The sequence below is a fragment of the Natator depressus genome, chromosome 24, assembly GCF_965152275.1.
Source record: "Natator depressus isolate rNatDep1 chromosome 24, rNatDep2.hap1, whole genome shotgun sequence".
Lineage (NCBI taxonomy): Eukaryota > Metazoa > Chordata > Testudines > Cheloniidae > Natator > Natator depressus.
The window spans coordinates 4547004-4568768 of record NC_134257.1 but is presented as its reverse complement, the minus strand read 5'-3'; the positions used below and the strand labels follow the sequence as shown (position 1 = coordinate 4568768).

General features: G+C 49.6%; 1 protein-coding gene across 2 annotated transcripts in view; it reads right to left on the bottom strand.

Moving 5' to 3' along the window:
- BCAN (brevican) overlaps positions 1-21765 on the bottom strand; it is a 51021-nt gene that overhangs the window by 10810 nt on the left and 18446 nt on the right. For both annotated transcript variants that reach the window (XM_074938174.1, XM_074938175.1), the window contains 7 exons: positions 20445-20837; positions 17936-18110; positions 16807-16934; positions 14022-14315; positions 10364-10786; positions 7604-8929; positions 1880-1987 (listed from right to left, as the gene is read on the bottom strand). In XM_074938174.1, coding sequence (XP_074794275.1) covers positions 1880-1987; positions 7604-8929; positions 10364-10786; positions 14022-14315; positions 16807-16934; positions 17936-18110; positions 20445-20837 — 2847 coding nt within the window. The remainder of the gene's footprint in view (positions 1-1879; positions 1988-7603; positions 8930-10363; positions 10787-14021; positions 14316-16806; positions 16935-17935; positions 18111-20444; positions 20838-21765) is intronic.

Here is a 21765-nt window from a genome sequence, read left to right as displayed (position 1 = left end):
TCAGTCATTTACACCAGATCAGAATAGCAATGTTTTGCACTCAGATTGCACTGGTTTAAATGACCGCCCAAGGTAGAAAGCAATGGAGACACAGGCATTATAGATCTTATCCGTTCATTGTCTTTCCTTCTTGCTTCCCTCCAGCCTTGGGTCTTTCATGGTTATTTATTGGATTTTCTTTAACCTTTAACTGGTCTGGTGAGCCTTAATTATTCAAATAGCTTATTCCATCGTGTTATTTCTGGATACGTTTTGCCCCAGTTCATAGACACCTTAACATTCTTTTAACAGGCTTGCTCCACTTTAGGTGTTTAAGTGTTTGTCACTAGGATTCTGGTTGTGTGTCTTTGTGTCTCTTTGAGAAATGTGGGTCCTACATAGCGTTCATTGGAGAAACTCTGATGGATCCACATTCCATTGGACTATGCCAGTGATACTCGGACTAAGGCTCGTGAGCTGCAAGTGGCTCTTCAATGTGTCTCCTGTGGCTCATTGCAGCACATGATATTAAAACATTGTGCGATTTAATTATTAACCAATCAGGATGCTTTTACTGTTTTAACCAATTGTAGTTGGTAAAATAATACTTGATCAGTCATTTTGCTGTGAGAATATTTTATATATATAAAATATGTAAAAGAAACAATGAATTCACACTACTGGGGCTCTTTTGGGTAATGCTGATCACTAACTTGGCTCCTGAACCACTGAAGTTTGACTGTCACTGAACTATGCAGTTCCGTCGAAAGGCGAACACTTTGCAACACTGGGTCTGTTTCACTGGAATTTCGTTTAGGAAGAAAACCAGAGAGAAAAAGTTCTGACAATGTCAGAACATCCCATTTCGATATTTGTGGAACAAAATGTTTCAATTTTTCCTTTAAATTTTTTTTATTTTATATTATATATTGCAATAGTATTATAATACTATATTGTGTATATGTGTGTGTGTGTGTATACATATAAAAAATACAAAATTAAATAAAAATCAAAGCAAAACATTTCGATGGACCCAAAACAAAATTATTCTGGATTTTTTCATTGTGGAGAATTTTGAAACATTTAGGTTTTGCTCCAATTCAGAACAAAGCCATATTTCAAAATCTTGGAATCCTTCACGAAATGGAACTTCCATCCTTCCCATAGCGCTAGTCATTTGTCCCAAGGCATGAGCTCTGGACACTTTTTATCCTGATTATTCTCTAGCTGTGTTATTCAGCAGTGAAGCCCTGTAGTCTGCAGGAGGGCTCGGGGGGGCCGTATGGAGCCATGCATCTTTGAGCTGAAGCCCCACAAGACGGGTGGTGGCCTACATGAATTGAATTGTTGGGTCGTGATCCAGGTGAAAAGATGTCCACATAACAAAAGCACCTTCTTGGCTGGCATTAAATTTGCCCCCTTCTTGGCTTTCTTAGCAGAGAGGCCATGGACAGATGGGGTCAGGTAGACCTGAGGTCCTCTCTCTCTGCTAGCATGAGGTCCCTGCAGCTCTGGGGCTATACAAGGGCTATGTTTTATGCACTGCAGCAGAGTTAGCGTCCACCAGTTCTGCCACTGAACTCCATTGAAATTAAAAACCAGCAAGGTCTCATCGTTGGTTTGAAAACCAGGGACTTATTATTATTAAACTGGTGTGTGCGTGCCACTGCCCTCTCCTGGACAGAATCAGAACTGCTCAACTGTGTGTCATAGGCCCCTCCACCACTTGAGCTCAGGTGGCTGTTAGAGCTGGAGGATCTGGGTTCTATCCCAGCTGCTGCCCTGAAATAGCCTGTGGCACATAGGACAATTAGCAGCCTAAGCGGGCTGTGAGTTTGTTCTGTTTCCTCAAAATACAACAGCCTTTCAGGCTGTGTCTGTGGTGCCCGCCTGGACTCACCTGTTTCACAGATGTCTCCTCCATAGCCTGGCAGACATATACAGCTGATGCGGTATTCTTCTTCGCTGCAGGTCCCTCCATTCATACAAGGGTTTGGGATGCAGTCATCTGAAAGCACATTCAAAGAGTGAAGCTGGGAGCTGAGCCCTGGGATCCCAGGTGACATTAATCGTGGGAGCAAATCTGAGCAGCACCTCGAGAGATCGGGCTTGGCTGCAACTGTTCCAGACTTCTCCAGGAGCCAGCAATGGGGTCTCAGAGCCAGCTGCCAGGGAGACAGCAGGCAGCCCTCTCTCCTGCTCATGCCGAATCTTTGGCGATGAAATGCCCAGAATGCAGTGTAAATCGAGGTGGACTCCAAGCCTCAGATCTGCCAACCCGCAGTTCCCTCTCAAGTGTTGGGAAAGGGCAGGATTCAAACCCCACTGCAAGACCTGAGCATACCCCCTAAAGTTCTGGCTCTGTGTCAGATGTTAAATCAGAGGAGGCCTGCTTTGTCTAGGCCTAAGGCTCGCAAGAGATGCAGAGCAACGAGCCAGTCTTATGGCAGCATGAAGAACCGAATGCCCCAGTCCTCTTGGAGAGCCGAGTGTGACCGGACACCCCCATGTTGGGGGCTCCACTGCGGGTAAAGAAGCAGCACCGGTGTTTAAGGTTCCATCTCATGAACCTCAGTCATGTTGGGAGACCCACGTGCAGCAGCGCCCCCAGACGCGGCGAGCCCTCTCGGACACTGTTACAAACGGGGTTCCATCCCACAGAGCCGACGGGACAGACCTGAGTGGTGGTGGCCATTTGACCTTTCAAAGGATCCCTAGAGAAGGTAAGTGCTGGGTAGGGGGTGAGGAGGGGCATTCAATAAAACCCTAATAATTGTCTTTGTGTGAGCTCAGTGCTGGCCATTGGATTTGTGGGCCCCGGGGATGGAGTGCTGTAGTGGACTCTAGGGAGAAGGGGGATTCTTTCAGAGCAAGAGGATCTACCGCACGTTCCGTTCACACTGGGAGGATTGTCTGAGAAGCCATGAGGGGGAGGAGATGGAGACATGCATCTCAGGAAGGGATTGCTGTCTCCCAAGGAATAGGAATGAGTTCTGGTGGTGGGTCCCCTCCTGCTAGATAGGACTGAGCTAAGAGTCAGACTTATCCGGGGATAGAGAATGGCATTGGCTGGGAAATACCCTCGGGGGATGGCGGCCTGGGCTAATGATCCAAGCACTCACCCCCCAGTAAATCTGAGTCCCGTTCTCAGCTCCGCTATTCCCATGCTCTGTAGCCTTGCATTAGTTGAAGTATTCTGTGCTTCAGTTTCCCCGTTTATCAAACAGGGAAGAATTACAGTGATCTCACTAACGGACTTGGAAGGATGCGATTTTTATTAGTGAATGTCGATAAGTGTCAATTGCACCGTACGCACAGGCAAACCCATGGAAAAATATTTCCATCAATTACAATTGAAATTTACAGCTAGGCAAAGGAAGCAATCGGCAGCTCGAGAACTTCTTAGAGTTTGGTTTAAGGATATGCCCTTTGTATATTTTGGCATGTGATGGTGACAATTTGTGTTATACCGGTTATAAAGCATTAACTTTTTGAATCTGAACATCTCCTGCCATAATCTTTGCCTGATCCCTCCCCCTCCCCTATATTGCCTGACCTTCCCATAATTTCCTGCAACTGTGAAAATGTAAAACAATAAAAATTGTGGGGGAAATGCACAAAATTATGGGGCTTAAGTCACCGGGAAACTTTAAATCAATTAAAAATTGAAAAAATGCTTAAAGATAAACATCAATATTATATAAAATAAATTAAAATCACATTCCTCCAAGGGGTTAGTTAGAGTGTTCATGGCATTCTGAACACGCAGGTGAAGATTTTAATTTGAGTGGCAAATGGGCATCCAGATCTTTTATTTGGCTTTGAAAATTTCATCCCTTAGACAGAAAGGGAACTGGGCTCTAGAGAGGCCAAGTGAGTTGCCCAAGCTCACAGTGGAAGCTCATGGTAGAGCAGGGACTTGTATGCAGGTCTCCCAAGTGATAGGCGAGGGCCCTTACCACTGCACCATCTTTCCTACGTGGTACTGACACACCAGGCTTTCAAACCAGATTGAGGCTCTCCTCTCCACAGGAAGTCATTGAGGCCGAGAACTGAGAAGCAGTCAAAGAGGTTTGAGAGGTTGATGTGGATAACAAGAAGAGCCAGACATAGAAGAGTAAATGCTAAAAAAACAGAGGTTTGCAATAGATATAAAGTAAAAACCTCCTCAAGGCTTAAGAGCATCTCTGCTAGGGCTTAGGCCGGCTGCCTATCCCGAATCTAGCTACTGCAGGGGTTCTTTTGCATCTTCCTCTGAAGCACCTCTAGTGACCAATACCGGGGACAGGATGCTGCGTGAAGTAATGAAGAACAGCCCTGTGGTTATAGGCTGCTAGGCTGGGACTTAGGAGTCCTGAGTTTCATCCCTTGCTGCAGACTTGATGTGTGATTTTAGGCCCAGATCCTCGAACGGATTTTGGTGCCTAACTCCCACTAAAATCAATGTCCTCATCCACAAAGACAGTGTCTCTGCCTTTGACCTTGGGTTAGGGATTAAAAAGGGGGAATGCACAGTGCATACAGTATTTATAATCATGGCAGCATTTGCTTTAATCAGACCGATAACGGATGCAGGGCTTGGGGAGACCAGACTGGTTCACGTCAGAGTCAGCCCGTGCTTTCTGCTGGGAGTATCGCAAGATTTTGGATCAGTGGGAGTTTCTCAGTGAGGAGATCAGGGCCTCTGTGAGCTTCTTAAAGAGGGAAAGGACCTAGGAGGTCATCCGGTCCCACCCTACCACAGACCATGTGTAAGGATCATTTCCCCATTCTAATCTCAAAGTGCTTTGTCTGGTCCCACCTAAAATGCCCCCATGTGATGGATACCTCCCTTAGGGAGACTGTTCTGCTCTGAGCAACAGGAAACATGTCTTGATCTGCAGCCCAAATTTCTCTTTGTGCCTGTTGAGGCTTCCTTAAAGCCACCCTAAACAATCCCTGTCTCCCATTGGTCCTGGTCTACACTGCAAATGTTGCTGTTAGCAGAGCTAACGTCGTCCGGGGAGGTGGTATTCCTATGTCGGCAGAAGATCTCCTTCTGTCGGGGTACGCGGCACCTTCACTCAGGGCCTATGCACAACTGATCGGACCCTGGAAACCCAGGTCAGCTACCCCAATACAGGGTGCGTTGCACGGCTTAAATTGCGCATCTGACTCTAAATTGCGCAGCTCCACCAGAGGCTACAATCCCAGAGTCGGCACTCCCTTCGACAGCCTAAGGGATAAGGACAAAGCCTTCTCCTCAGAAGCACAGCGCTGAAGCGGGTTCTAACCCACGAAAGCTTACGCCCAAATAAATCTGTTCGTCTCTAAGGTGCCACAAGGACTCCTCGTTATTTTTGCTGATACAGACTAACACTGCTACCACTCTGAAATCTGAGCGCTGACTAGGGTGACCAGATAGCAAGTGTAAAAAATCAGGACAGGAGGTGGGGGAGGTAATAGTTGCCTATATAAGAAAAAGCCCCCAAAATCGGGACAGTCCCTATAAAATCAGGACCTCTGGTCACCCTAGCGCTAACTCCTTATTTCCTTCTCTCCGCCTGCCATCTGAATGAACTGGGCTATATCAGCTGAGCTGAATCAGGCTAGGTCGGTGAGTAGATGGGAGATGTCTGATGTTGCTGCAGGAGGTTGTGTTTCTGTGACAGCAGAGAGCGCTCTTCCCTATGATTCAGCACTGACCCACAATGCTGTGCTGCCAGAGGCCTTCTCTTTCATCTGAAATGTGACATGGAAGCCTATCATAGAATCATAGGGTTGGAAGGGACCTCAGGAGGTCACTTAGTCCAACCCCCTGCTTGAAGCAGGACCAATCCCCAATTTTTTGCCCCAGATCCCTAAATGGTCCCCTCAAGGATTGAACTCACAACCCCGGGTTTAGCAGGCCAATGTTCAAACCACTGAGCTATCCCTCCCCCTAACCTATTAGGGGTCATAATTGCATTTAATTCTTAATTCACTTCTACAATGGTTTGGGCTATTATTTGCAATATACTAGTTTAATTAAGAGTAGCCCTCTTTATTGGATTGTAAGCTCTCTGGCAAGGGACTGGGTCTTTCCTGTGGGTTTGTACCGCTCCTAGCACCAGAGGCCCGATCAGAGTTGGGCAAATGACATTTTTCGGTTCTTGGCCATTCAGAAAAATCGAGGGAAAAATTGGTTCGAATTAAACTGAAAAAGAAATTTTTCAAAATGTTGGGCAAATTGAAAAGTTTGAAAAAACTTTGGTTTGGGTCACATGAAACGCTTTGTTCAACCTGGAGCAAAATGCACTTGAATTTTGAGCATTTTGAAAGTGTTCTTTAAAAAACTGAAATGTATTTAAAAATTTAAATAATTTAAACAAAGTCGTTCTGAACCAAAAAATCAAAAAGTTTCATTCTGAAACTCGCAGAACGGAACACCTGGGCTTTTTTTTTTTTTTTGCAATTTTGGTTTTCTTTTTTACATGAATTCGCCAGTGTTTTGGTGTGGCTGAACCTGCAGCGTTCAGTGAAAAAAAGTTTTGGATGAAAATTTTCACTCCATTCTTGCCCTGATCCCTGACTGGGGGGCCCCCCCAGACACAACTGTAGCTCACCGGTGAATGTAGGTTCCAGGCCCCCCTCTTTGCCAATTTATAGAGGAGATGAATCTGTTGCAGCCCCAGCGAGAGAAGCTGAGCCCAAGCAACAGCAGCTAGAACTAGTCAGGAATTTCTGACGAAATGGTTTTCTCACCAACGCATGCCGATTTTCTCAAAACTGAAACTGTTCACGGGAGAGGGTCAATTTCAGCGAATTTCCGGGCTCAAACCAATGTGGAAAAAGAAACATTCCGTTTCGGCATTTTCTAAAGGAAAAGTTTTGGGGTGGGTTTTTGTTTTTTTTTTCCAGTTCAAGCAACTTGAAAGGTTGAAAAAGGGGTGGTCTACGGTCAAAATCCAAATGAAATATTTCAAAAGTGCTCCAAATGTTTCCATTTACCGAAGCTGAATTTTTTTTCCAGTTTGTCAGTTTGCAAAACTCTTCAAGACACCATCACAATGCAAACAGTAACAAGCTACACCAGCAGAGCTGTGCAAAGGGGCCTCAGGGTAAATGAGAATCAGGCCCACTATACATAAGGGGTTTATAATTTGGCCCATAGTTCTTAGGCCAGGTGTAAAGAGAATTAGTTCACCGGTGGGAGAGACACGCGCGCGCGCACGCACACACACACACACACACACGAGGAAAATTGCAATAAGACACGAGGCAACGGACCAATCAGGACAAAGGGAAGCACAGATCTAGCCAAGGTGGTTTTGTTCTAGAAAGCTTTTAATTCGCTTTATTAGTACCGTTGTTAGTCATAGTACGCTGGGTTTTTTTTTTTCATCGAAACAGTCGTTAAAAATACTTCACAGAAGTAGCAAGAGATTTAAAGTGCATGCGCAGTTGAGACTAATTTGTTTGACAAATATGTGCTTCTCCGGACCATTAAACTTCCCTGATCCAGCTGAAGAGGGGAGGGGAGAGAAAGACAGACAGACGAATGGACAGACAGAGGAAAGCACAGTGTGCAAGGGAGGTTTTTAGTGCAAGAGGCCGGTGTATATGGCTGCCCAGAGGGCCAAGGCAGCAGAGCCGTACGGGTTACCTGAAATGTTCACCCCTGCTCCCAGGCTGGCGCTGTCTGTTGGCAGGACGGGGAGAGGGCTGATGGTGGTCAAAGGGGCGTCTGTGAAAGGGATCCCCTCCAACGCTGGGCCTGATGCTTCTTTGAAGACGTCTGCAGTGGGGGAAGTGAGGCCATGCTTGGCGGTGGATGAGCATCCGTCCCCTTCGGGTTCTCCAGGAGTACCTGTGGGGGAGATGGCCGCCATTGCCGGGGTCGTGGAGGGAACAGTTTGCTCTTCAATGGCCTTCTCCTCCTCAGATGATTCACCTGACAACGGGCCGCTCGCGTCGGAGTCAGGCGGCTCCACCCTCTTGCGTCCCACCGTCTGGCTGTCGTCCTCTGCTGGAGACTCCCCGCTGGGTGGCAGCACAGTGTGGACCTGGCCTACTTCGGTGTGCGAAATGGTGAGGGCAACCATCGTCCCCTCCGGTCGGGAGGCAGAGCGGATGTCCTCCGTCTGGGAGCGGGGGGTGGCGGGCTGCAGAAGCCAGGTAGAACCCGAGTGCTCCTCGTTCTCCTGGAGGCTGGATGTTCCCGTACCAGGGGATGCAGACAGCAGGGTATCCTGAATCGTTGAGGTCCCTTCTGGCCACACTGGGCCAAGAGCCGCATCTCCAGACAGCTCTGTATCTTCAGAAGCACCCGGGCGTCTGCCTGGGTCAGGGAAGCGTGTGCTTCTCATTCCGGAAACAAGCCCACTTGGAGGTGTGGTGTAGGTCTGGGCATGTTCCGTAAAGAGCCGCTGACCTGGTTCTTTGAGATCTTCTGCCTTCCACCCCGCATTTGGGGCCGCAGAAGCAGTGACAGCAGGAGAGTGCTCTTGCACCCCAGAGTCCTCCTTGATGCCCCTGGAGCTGGTGGTGCGAGCCAGCTGCTCCAGAGCATCCGCCTTCTTCGTGGCAACGACCTCTAGGTCCAGGGATGAACCAGGGATGAAATCCACTCCTAAGCCATCAGCAGAGCTGCCTTCTGCTGTGGGCTCCTCTCTGTGTTCTTGGTGGGAACTGACAGGGACGTGAGACATATTGGGTTTGATTGCATCACCGGATCCGGCTAGTTTCGGTGAGATTTCCGCTGGCGCATTTGTAGGGCTGGCGGTCATGTCTCCACCAGTCATTTCTACCTCTGCGTGGGGGACCATGGACTGGGCCTCTCCTGGAGTCATCTCAGTGGGAAGAACTAGATTCACCCCATCTGATCCCTGGTGGCTGCTGCCTGGAGTCTGCTTCTCTTCAGCAGTCCTCACGTTCTCTCCCTCCAACGAAGAACTCAAGGTTTGTTTCGGGTCAGTTCCATGTTCTTCCTCTGCAAAATTCAAATGAAAAAGACAGCGATCAAACTACCTCCTGCCTCCTTCAGGACAAACAACCAGAGCTGCTCGGAAACAGGGGTTTTCATCCCCCAGGGAAAACATCGACATTTCAAATTAAGTTCCCATTCTGCAAAAGTTGAAATATTGAAACTTCTCGTGGAATGAAAAGTTTCTAAGCGGAAATGTCGGAGCTAAATATTTCAGCATTTTCAATCAAAATGAAATGATTCAACATGACGAAACCACAGTTTTAATTTCAAACCAATATTTCAGAACACAAATGTCACCATTGATCATCATGACATCTCTCTAACATTTGTCCTTAAGTTGATCATCCATATTATATCTATCTTAGGTATTTATATTGCCCTCTTACCATTATATCTCAAGCACCTCACAGTCTTCAATGTATTTATCCTTACAACAACCCTGTGAGATAGGGCAATGCTATTATACCCAATTTACAGATGGGAAACCGAGGCACAAGAGGCTAACTGACTTGGCCACGTTTACACAGGAAGTCTGTGCAGAAAAGATAATTTAATGCAGGTCTCCTGTATCCCAGGCTAGTGCCCTAACCACTAGACTATCCAGCCTCCTTGTTTTGCTAACTTAACATCAAACTTTACTCCATTTTAACAGTGTTTTTGGTCTGAGAATTATAAACCAGATTCCTCAGCTGGTGTGAACTCTCATTTAAATGAATTGAGTGAGGCCATTTACACGAGGTGAAGAGCTGGTTCCGAGTCCTTTGTTGCCAGAACTACAGAATGAACTGGCTCTGTGCACATTTTACTTTTCATAAATATGTGAATTCCCCTCTCTTTTCACCCCTTTTATTTTATTAAAAGTGGAAGGAAGGAGCCAGCAGCCAAATTGGGTTCTGGATCCAGGTTCTGAACCTGCCATGAATCTCGTGGGATTTCAGCACCAAACCCAACACTAGTTTGAGCTAATGGGACTTTTGCAAATTTTGATTCTTCATTTAATTTCAACTGGGGGGAAAAGAAGCTGAACGTTTCTGACAAATGTTTTTCAGTTTTTTGATCCCCTGGATAGAAAAATGTTGAAACATTTTTTCAAAGTTTCAAAGAAACAGTTTAAAAATCCAAAAATGTTCATTACATTTTGTTTTACTGGTTCTTCAACCAGCTCTCTCCATAAATATTGCCTGTGAAAGTATTTGGAGAGATTCTGACAACGGGGCCAACTGACACGAGCCACCTGTAGGAGAGACTGGATTAGCCTGTGATTGTCAAAGGTGCCCAACTCTCATTGTAACGTGGGCATCTAAATCCCTTTGGCTTCTTTGAAAATACCAGCCCTACGGACTCTGGAGCTTTGGATACATGCTGCGTTCGTGACCCCATTCCAGCCATCGCCCTAAAAACGTTCCCTGATCACACTACAGAGGATTCTCTACCTACCATTCCTGGGTGTCTCTGTGCAATTTCCAATTCTCCCCTTTTCCCCTTCCGCAGCTGGAGGGGCAGGGCTCCCTGGTTTTACATCGCTGCTAATCAGACCTGCCTCGGGACTGGCTGGGCTCTCGGGGAAACGTGATGGCAGGTGAAGTCCTAGATCTGAGGATACAGAGTTATCTAGCAGGGCTTCCCGGGAGATAGGAATTGATGCCTCTTCAGGGGCACTGCTTGGCTTTTGCTGCTTAGCGTCACTCATGTCCTGAAAAAGAGGGACGGCGTATATAGCCCCTCTTGACTCATTCTCCACTTCCGCTCTGGGCAGCTGCAGCTCTTCCATCTTGTCTGTCACTGTAACAATCTCCTTGACCCCCTCGGGCTCAGTGGCTCGGTATTTTTCTGGAGACTCCGTGAAAGAGTCTGTCTCTTCTGTGAGCAAAAAGAAAGCGGGAGATTACTGCCTTGGCCTGTCCCCGGGGTGTCAGGCAGCGACACCTTCCCTCCCTTTCAAAGCAGGACCGCCCTCACTCTCCGTCTGAGGCATGGTTCAAGCAGGGCAGAGAAGATGAGCCAGATTCACCCTGGTGAACTCCAGTGACTCCCGTGGAGTTTCTTCAGGGATAAATCCAGCCCATGTCAAGCTTTGGGGCCTGATTCTCATTGACACCGAGGTTCCTTGCAGTGCAAAAGGACCTCCAAATGGGTGTCATGACATCCAGGTTAAGGGTCCCTTTACACCACCAGAGAAGGGTGTAGGGGGAACCTAGCATAACTGAGAATCAGGCCCTTCGAGTTTATATCCGAGCAAGGCCTGAGAACGCCCTGGCGATTTAGATCCAGTCCCAGCTCCAGAGCTGAACAGTGAAGCTAAATCTTGGCCCGGACGCTCAGCTGGGCCTACCTCCATTAAAGCCACCCAGATTTACACCTGCTGAGGAGCTGGGCCTCCCTGCTTTACAATAAACCAAAGCAAAACTCCCTGGCTCTGACCCGTCCCTCCACCCCCATAACTTCGAGTGAGTTCGACTCCACCTCTCAGTCCGAACCTTGCAGCTAAAGTGGGTGTCCAGTTGGCATCGATTTTTACACTTGCATCATTTTAGCTCTTCTTTTCTCTGGCCTGAGCTTATTTTATCCCCTTTCTGTTTAATTTGTGAGATCCTGAACCAAACAGCTTAAAAGCCCGGGGAGTGTGTAACCCAGCGGGGAACATGTTATAGAGTCAGCCCTGCAGAAATCCAGAGGATATGAGTCTGCTACAGCCCCGTCTACACCAGCTTAGTGCTGTAGCCAAGATGGCGGCCATCCCAAGGGGATTTATGGGTAGCTTCAGAAACTGAAGCCCTGGAATTAGCCACAGCAGAGAGTGTAGATGGTAAAAGCTTCTTCCATCTCCCCCCAAAGGAGAACTGCGGCCTCTTTAAACACTGCCAACGAGGGGGCTGAAGGGGCCAGGATTCTCAGATTTGGGAGGGGGCCAACTTGAAACCCCATAAGCCCTCTGAAAACCAGGTCCCTTTTGAAGGCCTCTCCTGTTAGGCATCCACAGGAACTAGTTGCTTTTGAAAACTGTGGCCTGTTTCATGATGTGGAGAGCTCCTTGCCCAATGGGACATGGACTCAGACGGGAGCTGGTCAACACGTTTTCTTCAAAGTGTTTTTCCAACTAAAAATGGGCTTTTTAGTCACCAAAAAAAAAGAGAGCGAGAGAGAGAGAAAAATTCTCATGGGAACTTAAGTTTTTCACTAAACATTTTGAGTTTTTCTTGAAAAAAGATTAAAATTTTTTTGTTAATGAGAACCCCCCCAAAAAGCTTTGGAAGAAAAATATTAACGGAAATGACATTATTAATTTTGGTCAAAATTTGTCACCGGAATGAAAAAAATCTTTCCAGATCCGGACTGAGACCTTCTGAGTTATCACACAGGTGGCTCTGAGGCATCAGCCTGTGTTACAAGGAGCTTTGGCCATCACTGATCAATCATTGAACCAGCAGCCAAGAGGGGAAAGTGTCCATACTATCCCATTCCCAACTCCCTGAGAAGTCCATTCCCAATCCTGCCTGTTTTGTCTCAGAATATTGTCACTCCGGCCCCATGGCTACAAGGAAAGACCCTGCGGCATTTTGCAGTGTTGTTATGTTTAATAATATTTAATAAAATGAAAACAGGCCAGATCTTTATCTGGGGATGATAGTGTAGCTCCAATGAGGCCAACAGAACTATGCCAAATGATGCCAGTTGGGGGTCTGGCCCACTGACTTCAATAGAGTGATACCCATTGACACCAGCTGTGATTCCAAAGGAGTGACCCTGATTTATACCAACCGGGGTTCTGGCTCTGATATATGTCAGGCAACTGCCAATTTGTTTCTGTCTAAACCAGAAAAAGTCTTTCTTTTTTTCTCTCTCTCTCAGCTTCTACTTCTCGCGTCTTAAACTGAGCTGTTCTGCCCTGCTCTAGCTTCACACACACACGGGCCAGGAGCGTCCTTGTGACAAGGGACAAGCTGTGAAGCAGAGACATTCAGGTCACAGCATTTTTTCCTCTGGCGGGATCCTGTCATTCAGTCTGAATCCGCATCTCCTGCAGAAAACCCATCGGCTGAGTGGCTCCGCGAACCCAGCTCACATGGTACCAGGTGGGTTCGGATGATATCAAAAGCCAGGGTTAGTATCACTGTCCCTGAGGGATTCCTGCCAGAATCCAGAAGCACGCCCGGTCCCCAAGACCTCGGCACCATGCCTAATAACCAACATAAAATAGCCAGCAAGATATATTTTGGGCAACCCCCTTGGCTAAGTCTCAGGGGTCACACAACGCCGTGTTGTGTCCCATGCTGTCATGTAAGGGAAAGTCACGCTGCCCTTCTTACGCAGCACGGTGAAGGACACACAATAGGAACAGGAGACCAACTGCAGTTCTGTGGCTCTGGACCCTAGGATGTCAGGGTCTGATTCCCAACTCTGCCACAGACTTGCTTTAAAAAACAAATCGCTCTGTGCCTCAGTTTCCTTCCTGTAAAGTGAGGGCACTAGGCGTACGGCACTTCGATACCTTCAGTGCAGGTGCCTAGCGCGGATCACCAGGCTGCCTCTGTCTCTGGTGAGGGCAGAACAGGAGACACCCAAAACAGACGGGTATTTGAGAAAACTGAGGCCTATTTGGGGAAACGCCCACCGTGCACTCCTCTTTCAAGGGTGAAATCCAGGCTCCGTTGACTGGAACCAGGATTACGCCCCAAGGGTTTGCTCTCTGGCTACAAGCCCAGGTAAGTAACTGTAAGGTCCATCAACAGCTATTAGCCAAGACGGTCAAGGATGTAACCCCATGCTCCGGTTGTCCCTAAACCTCGGCCAGAAGCTGGAACTGGATGGTGGATCACTTGCTAATTTGCCCTGTTCTGCTCATTCCCTCTGAAGCAGCTGGCGCCGGAAGACAGGGTTCTGGGCTAAACGGACCATTGGTCTGATCCAGTCTGGCCGTTCTTATGTAAGGTCGTAATCTGCAGAAGTGCTCGGCGCCCAAAACTTCAGCTGCAGGCAGAGGCAGCTGTGGGAGTTCAGCACCTCCGTAAAATCAGGCCCTCGGCAGCTAAGGACCGAAAGACTGATGGTAGCCTGCAGGCCAATCTCTCTGCGACCCCGGAGACGGGTCCCTTACCTCGAAAGCAGTACACATCGTATCTGCTCTGGGCATCGGGGAATCCAGTCTGGTTCCGGAACTGGAAGACGGTTTTGACTCCCGGCTGGCTCCCTCCGCACCGTTCCCGCGGGGTGACAATGGGGTAGCGGACGCTGCCGTCAGCCAGCCAGCCCGAGCTGCAGTGGTCCAGCCCTTCGTTCCAGGCCGCATACAGCTGGCCCGGCGTCGCTATCTCCGCTCCCAGATCCTGACAGTAAGCCTTGGCCTCCTCCAGGGTGAATTTGTCTGGGGCGGTCCCCAAAACGAGTTCTCCTGCAATCACAGATGAAGGGGGGAGGAATCAGAGCCCAGACGGTCTCGGCCAATCCAGGAAAGAGGGCTCTTTCAGCCTCCCCGACCCTTTCCTATGGCTGCATGACCCACCCCACCCTTCTAATTACAATATCGAACAAACTCCCAGTGGATCCATTAGCTGCCGTCTATCTCCAAGCACTATCTAAGACAGGGGTGGGCAAACTATGGCCCACGGGCCATATCCGGCCCATGAGCCATTTTAAGCTGGCCCACGAGCCGCACCACGCAGCTCGGCCCCGATCCTGCCGGAGTGCTGGGTGGGGGCCGCACCACGCGGCTCCCGGAAGCCGCGGCATCGCCCCACTCCGGCTCCTACGCGCTCCAATGGGAGCTGCAGGGATGGTGCCTAGGATGGGGCAGCATGCAGAGCCGCCTGGCCGTGCCTCTGCAGAGGAGCCAGAAAAGGGACATGCCACTGCTTCCAGGAGCCTCTTGAGGTAAGCGCCGCTCGGAGCCTGCACCTCTGAGCCTCTCCCCATGGCCCACCCCCCTGCCCCAACCCTGATCCCCCTCCTGCTCTCCAAACCCCTTGATCCCAGCCCAGAGTACCCTCCTGCACCCCAAACCTCTCATCCCCAGCCCCACCCAGAGCCCACAACCCCAGCTGGACCCTGCACCCCTTCCCGCACCCCTGCCCCAGCCCTGAACCCCCTTCTGGCCTCCAAACCCCTCGATCCCAGCCCAGAGCACCCTCCTGCACCCCAAACTCCTCATCCCCAGCCCCACCCCAGAACCCGCACCCCAACCCCAATTCTGTGAGCATTCATGGCCCACCATACAATTTCTATTCCCCGATGTGGCCCTCGGGCCAAAAAGTTTGCCCACCCGATCGAAGAGGTAGGTCAGTCGCCTCGTTATGCAGACGGGGAAACAGAGGCACAGCAACCAGCCGCAACCCCACAGCTCAGCGCCGGAGGCTGAACTAGACCGCCGCTCACCGGGTTCCCAGGTAAGTACACTGGCCCCTACATTATGCTATGGCTGAAGGGCTAGCACTTAGGAATAGCCAATGGGAAGAGCAAGACTGCACCCTCCCACACTTTCCCGCTCACATGGCAGCGAATGCCAATAGCCCATACCACGTAAGTCAGCCCATCAGGGTGACGCTTCGCCACGCCTGTGTCATACCTGTGAGGATCAGCTCACCACCAGGAACGTAATGACCCGTGAGAGCAGCCTGGGCGACAGCGCTCTAGGGTCTGACACATGCCAGTCCCCCAGCATAGGACATGTGACAATCCTTCAGGGCAGTGCCGTGATATGTGCAGTGGTTAGGGCATCACCAGTGATCTAACGACACACCAGGGCTAGATATGTGACAGTCCAGCAGGTCAGCACCATGCATGTAATAGACAGGCAGAGCCATACATGTAATGACACACGAGGGCAGGACACGCAATGATGTCCTAGGAAAGGACACGTGACAATCCACCAGGACAGAATATGCAACCATCCACCAGCCAAGGATATGCAATGACACAGGAGGCTATGCACTCAGACTCATATACCCAGGGTTTAAGGTTTGTTTCCAGGATATATGTATATATCTCCCAGCCTCTGGGATGTGTACCAATAATCCAAGCCATTTTCTAGTCTCTAGACATTCACCAACCAAAACTATCTTCCAGAATCCTGACACGCACACCGAATCCAAGCTATGGCGTGAGATGCTTAGCCCTATAACAGAATCTGAGATATTCCACCTGAAGACTAGAATATGCTTTCATAAGGTCAGATAATATGCTCGTAACCCAGGATCATCTATGAGTTTAGGAGGTAAGTGTGGAACACAGGGCATGGACTTTGTGTTCACAGTCCACCCAAGATCCCAGAATACAAGGCAAAATCCCCAGCATACATTGTACATTCAGGCCTTGGGGCCTGGGCCCAGATTTAGGACAGTTTCCCCATTAACTCTAGGCATCTCCCAGACCTTAATCAAGAGATGGACCAGAAAATGGGACACGTGCCCAAAACTTGGGACACTGTATGTGTCTAGACCCTGAACATGTCCCATAACTCCTGGAAACCAGGTTATACAGAGAGAACTCTAGAGTACGTTTGCTTTTGTGCTTTGGTCCCATGTGCTAGATTCTCAACTTGCATCTAGGATGTTTTCCAGTAGCCAGGACTGAAGGCTCAGTTCTGCAATGCGCTTAGCGCCTTCCACACCTGTTGAAGTCAATGGGAGCAAAGGGTGCTCAGCACCTCAGTAGATCAGATAGATACTGCAGGACTTAGAACTTATGTCTGACGTGCTTCTTCAAAGCTACTGCAAGGCTTCAGGGCCAAAGCCAAGCCATGTGTGTAGTTTGTTTCTCTATTGACCTTTACAGGGTTTATTGGACCCTGAACTGGCAGCTGTCAAAGACAGGAAACTGGACTGGATTGTTCCAGCATGGGCCATTAAGGCAGATAAGGACACAATGCAACTTGGTGTCATAATTACCGTGCAGATCTTCAACGTAACAGTATACATCGTACATGTCTTCTGGGTCCACTACTCCGTAGTTACGGACCCCTGGCAAGCCATCCATGTCTCCATAACAGGCCTCACGAGGGGTGTGGATTGGGTACCTGGAATGAGAAAACAAGAGTACTGATTTTCCACAGAGAGAAAAGGACTGCTAGAGCCAGCCAGTCAGATGCTGTGCTAAACCCTTGGGTGGCTCCCAGCAGAGGGCTTAGGTGACCCTGGCAAAGTAGCCCCACCCCAAGTGGCCACTGATTTTTGGATGCCACTGTTTTCTGGAACACCCCCTTCGTGACCACCCTGGCGGCTTGATTTCCAAAAGCACCTGCAACTCCAGCTGACTTTGAGGGGACCCAGCACTTTCTGAAAATCCAAGGTGCGGCAACCAAGACCCCGGCATTCAAAGCCAGTGGCCACATTTGGAAATGTTAGCCCATTTAGGGCCCGTTGATTAGGTGACCAGCAACTCTGCTCTGAAGTTCATTGAAATCAATGGGAGCCTTTCCTTTGACAACCATGGGGTTTCAATCAAGCTCCTAGAGCAGTGGTTTTCAACCTTTCCCTTTCCAGGAATCTCCTCCAAGCCAACCAGCTGTCCCATTTAGCTACATGGGAAGGACAAGGTGGTGATGACCTCCTGATGCTTGCTTGCAATCTCTAGGTTAAGGAGATTGAAAACTGTGCCCAAGAGCTCCCCCTAACTCCAGACAGCTTTGGAATCGTTGCAGGTGGAAAATTTCAGCCTGCTCTAATCAGTGTTTAATTTGGAGAAAAGTTCACCAAAGCCATGTACATTGTCTTAGACTGCAAGCTCTTTGGCATGTGGGCCATCTTTTCATTAGGGGTGTGTACAGTGCCTAGCACAATGGGGTCCCAGTCCAGTACTGGGGTCTCAAGGCACTGTTGTAATACATATCATCATCATCATTACTGTACAATGGCATAGGAAGAATTCCATTTTGGTACTGGGGAAGTGGATTGCCCCGTATTGGAACTTATCATTATTCATCTCCTTAATATCCAGTGGCGGTGAGTTCCACAGGTGAACAATGTGTCATGTGAGTTCCGCATCCACCTGAATCTATCCTCTGCGTGAGTTGCCCACCTGACCGTCTGGTCTGCGATCCAGCCCGCGTCGCATTGCTCGTAGCCACTGAAATAGGCGGCGTACAGCTGTTCGGGGGTGGCGATCTGTGCCCCTATCCTGGCGCAGGCCTCCCGAGCCTTGGCAAAGGTGAAGGCGTAGCGCGTGGAGCCCTCCCGATAAAGGAACACCACCCCTAGAGGACAGAGTGTGAAACAGCATCTAAATGTCCTTGCAAACACAGGTCTGGCGGGCCATTAATCCAGGGGGATTAGGGAGGTGCAGTACTGCACACTTGCCATCAGCCAGCTATGGTGTTGTCTCAATACATAATGGGGTCACCATGGCTGGCGTTAGACTTGCTGGGGCCCAGGGCCGAAGCTCGAGCTCCACCACCCAGGGCCGAAGCCAAAGCCTGAGACCTGGCACCCGGGGCTGAAGCCTGAGCCCAAGGGCGTCAGCCCTGGTTGACCGGGCTCAGACTTTTGGTTTTGGCCACCCTGCCCGGGTCAGTGGAGCTCGGGTGGGGTCAGGCTTCGGTCCCCCCTCCTGGGCTCGTGTAGTAACTTTTGTTGTCAGAAGGGGGGTCGCAGTGCAATGAAGTTTGAGAACCCCTGGCCTAGGCCTTGTACGCCCCGGGTGCATTCGCTTGCTGCGTACATCGGTAGCCTGTTATGACAGATCATAGGATCCTATGCAAAATCTTAAGGCCAGAAAGGACCATTTTGATCATCTAGTCTGGTCTTCTGCATAGCACAGGCCTGAGAACTTCACCACGCGGGGAACTTCTTGTTGAACTAGAGTGCAGCTTTTATCCAGTCTTGATTTAAAGATTTCAAGTGACGGACAGCCCACCTCCCCGGAGGTCAGTTGTTCCGAAGGCTGATTGCCCCTCGCTGTCAAATATTTGCACCTTATTTCTACCCTGACTCTCTTCATTTTCCAGCCGTTGGTCCTGACTGTTCTGAAAACATGATCATCCACTCAGTGTAGGATGGGGTGAGAGCAAAGAATCAGGAGAGGGGGGTTCTAAGTCCGGTTCTGCCCCCCAACTTCCTTTGTGGCCTCGGCCATGTAATTTCCCGTCTTTACGTGCTTCAGTTTCCCTGACTGTCAAATGGAGATGAAAATACCCATCTTTAGGAAGTCCGAGATATATACATGCAGCATGCTGCATAAGTGCTAACTATTTTTCATAGTTTTGCCCTTTTGTGCAATGATCTTGATGTAAACTAGCACTCACAGTTTCCCTCTGAGCTGGACAAGAATCATTAGTGTCCCCTCCCCCCCCTTACGGATAGGGAAACTGAGGCACAAAGAAGGGACATGATTTGCCCCGAGTGACACAGCAAGTTAGTAACAGAACACAAGAGTCCTGACTCCTGCTTCTAAGCTTTAACTGCAAGACCGTGATTTCCCTCCACTAAAGAGCCACTGCAAAATTGCAGAGGAAATCATCCATAAACCAGGCTGCCCATCACTGCAGTGTAAATTGCATGTCTGGCAATGTCAAGCGAGGAATCAGAGCAGCCGGAAACATTTCTAAAATGAATGGGTGAACTTGGGCTTCCTGCCGGTTTTGCAGAAAGGCAGAAAACAATGAGAAGGGATAGGCAGGCAGGAGAGGAGAGGGTGCGTTGCCAGCTGGACTTTGCAGGGGGCTTTTGCCATAAGCAATACAATCTGTCTCTGGGGGCGGGGGGAAGAAACGGGGAATCTTATGAGATTAACACTTGAGTATTAGAAGTGTGCAAAGTTAATTGAAACCGGGAGAAATAGCCTACAGAGTGCATTAAGGAAATTGTTTGGTTTTGCCAGGGAAACCCATCAAAGTGAAATAAATAACAGCATATCAGAAACTTCTCTGCAGTCCTGGCAATAAATAAAAGTATTCATCTAATGACACACCACGGTATGACCAGTGTGAGACGTCAGCAATTATTGAACCCTGGACACAGCACAGACAGCTGAACAAAAAGAGCAACTCCAAGAAGTGACAGCTGTGGTAGGCTGTTATCCTTTAGTAGTTCAGCCACTAGAGGACGACAGAGTACACGCTGTGATAGTGGGGGGGTGATGTTCACACACCTCGACGCAAGGGGAAGTGGGGTTAACCCCTCCATGTAGAGTCAAGAGCTGCAGAAAGCTAAGTCAAGCAGGGAATAACAAGATGGAGTAATACGACAATAATACAATATAACAGCGCTACTCTAGCATTAGCGAACAGAGACGGGCCTTTTAGCTCAGGCACTAGAGGCTCGTGCGCTTACAACCAGACGTCCCCAGTTCAATCCCCGCCACTGACCGTTCACCCAGGGGTGTGGCGCGATGCATCCAGCCCTGAGTTAAAGGACCCAAGGCTATCAGCCTCTGTACTGGCCCAGCCACCGATAGAGGGAGACAGCCCCAGGCAGTGGGTCTGACTTATACATGCAGTCAGGCAATTACAATCCCTCCGGGGCTTGTGCCAGACCTTCATCCCGTCCCACCCCCATCCCCGCGACAGATGTCAGGGTTAGGGTGCTGTTACCTTTGACCTTCACCTCCAGCAGGTCATGCCCGTCCTCGATGCCGTGCTGCAAATGACAGCGGTAGATCCCGGAGTCATTGGACCGGAGCTCGCTCATCACCAAAGTGGCATCAGTGGGCGTGGCCGGGTAGAAGGGCAAGGAGACACGGTAGCGGTAGCCTTCGCTCACCTTCACCTTCGGCCCCCGGGCCACCAGGATCTCAGCCTCCTTCCCCTCAGAGATGAAGGTCCATTTGACCCGGGGCGCCCCCAACACTGCCCGGCGCCCCGCTGTACTAGAGGTGGCCAGGGGACGCAGGTAGGTGACATGGCAGGGAATGGTGAGGGTGCCTGCCAGCACTGCCCGGACTGGCGGGTGTTTGGCAATGGAGACCCTCAGAGCCTTGAGGTCATCTGCCAGGGAGAGGGAGGAAAGAAAAGGTCAGCAGTCACCCAGGAGAACCCTGTTAGTTTTGTGCAGTACAGGGTCTATGACACGCAACTGAGCCGTAATGATTCCATCCAGCAGAGATCATTGGTAACCTACACGCACGTGGACACATACACACTTACACCACACAGTGCTTGGCATTTTCAGTCTGTTTGTCCATAAATTGCTGCTTTTCCGTCTCTTCTCAGTAATTTTAACTGCCTGTGATCCCCTCTCCGGACCTGGATTTCAGTGTGACATCTGTCTGCTTGGACCTTGCGCCGTTTAAAGTCACTCTGACAAGAGGGCTGAGCCCAGAGCCCTGATCAGAGCACTGCGAGTGTATGCAGGGTGCTGGGTTAGCTCCCAGGTAGGGTTAAACCAGCAGTGAAACCATGGACAATTGGGTGAGCAGCTCCAAGTTCAACCCCAGGTTCCCTTTTATTATTATTTGTATTACCTTAGCACCTCGTCATTGACCAGGCTGCCGAGTGCTTGGTGCTGTACAAACCCAGGCTTTAACTTGAGCTGCTACCCACGCTGGGAGCTGAGGAGTTGTGTCTCCGCTGCTGTTTTAACCCGAGTTAACTAACCCACCTTAAGACCCAGCCTGGTGTTGCCGTGCAGGGGTATCTGTAGAGATCTAACTAAAACATGCCCAGGGACAGCTCAGGAAACCTCCCTCTGGGGCAAATTCACCCGGGGTGTAACCCCACAGACTTCATGCGTGGGTTTGGCACCTCTCCCCGCAGGACCCCTGCTTTATTCAGTGACAGGGCTCACTCGGCGAACTGCTATTCCATGCATCTGCTTGTTGTTCACTGCCTGGCCCCAGGCCTTAATTTAGTGAATGAAGCCCTGCTCTGAAGCCAGAAGGGCTAACTTCCTTGTGCTGGGAGGTACAGCGCTCAC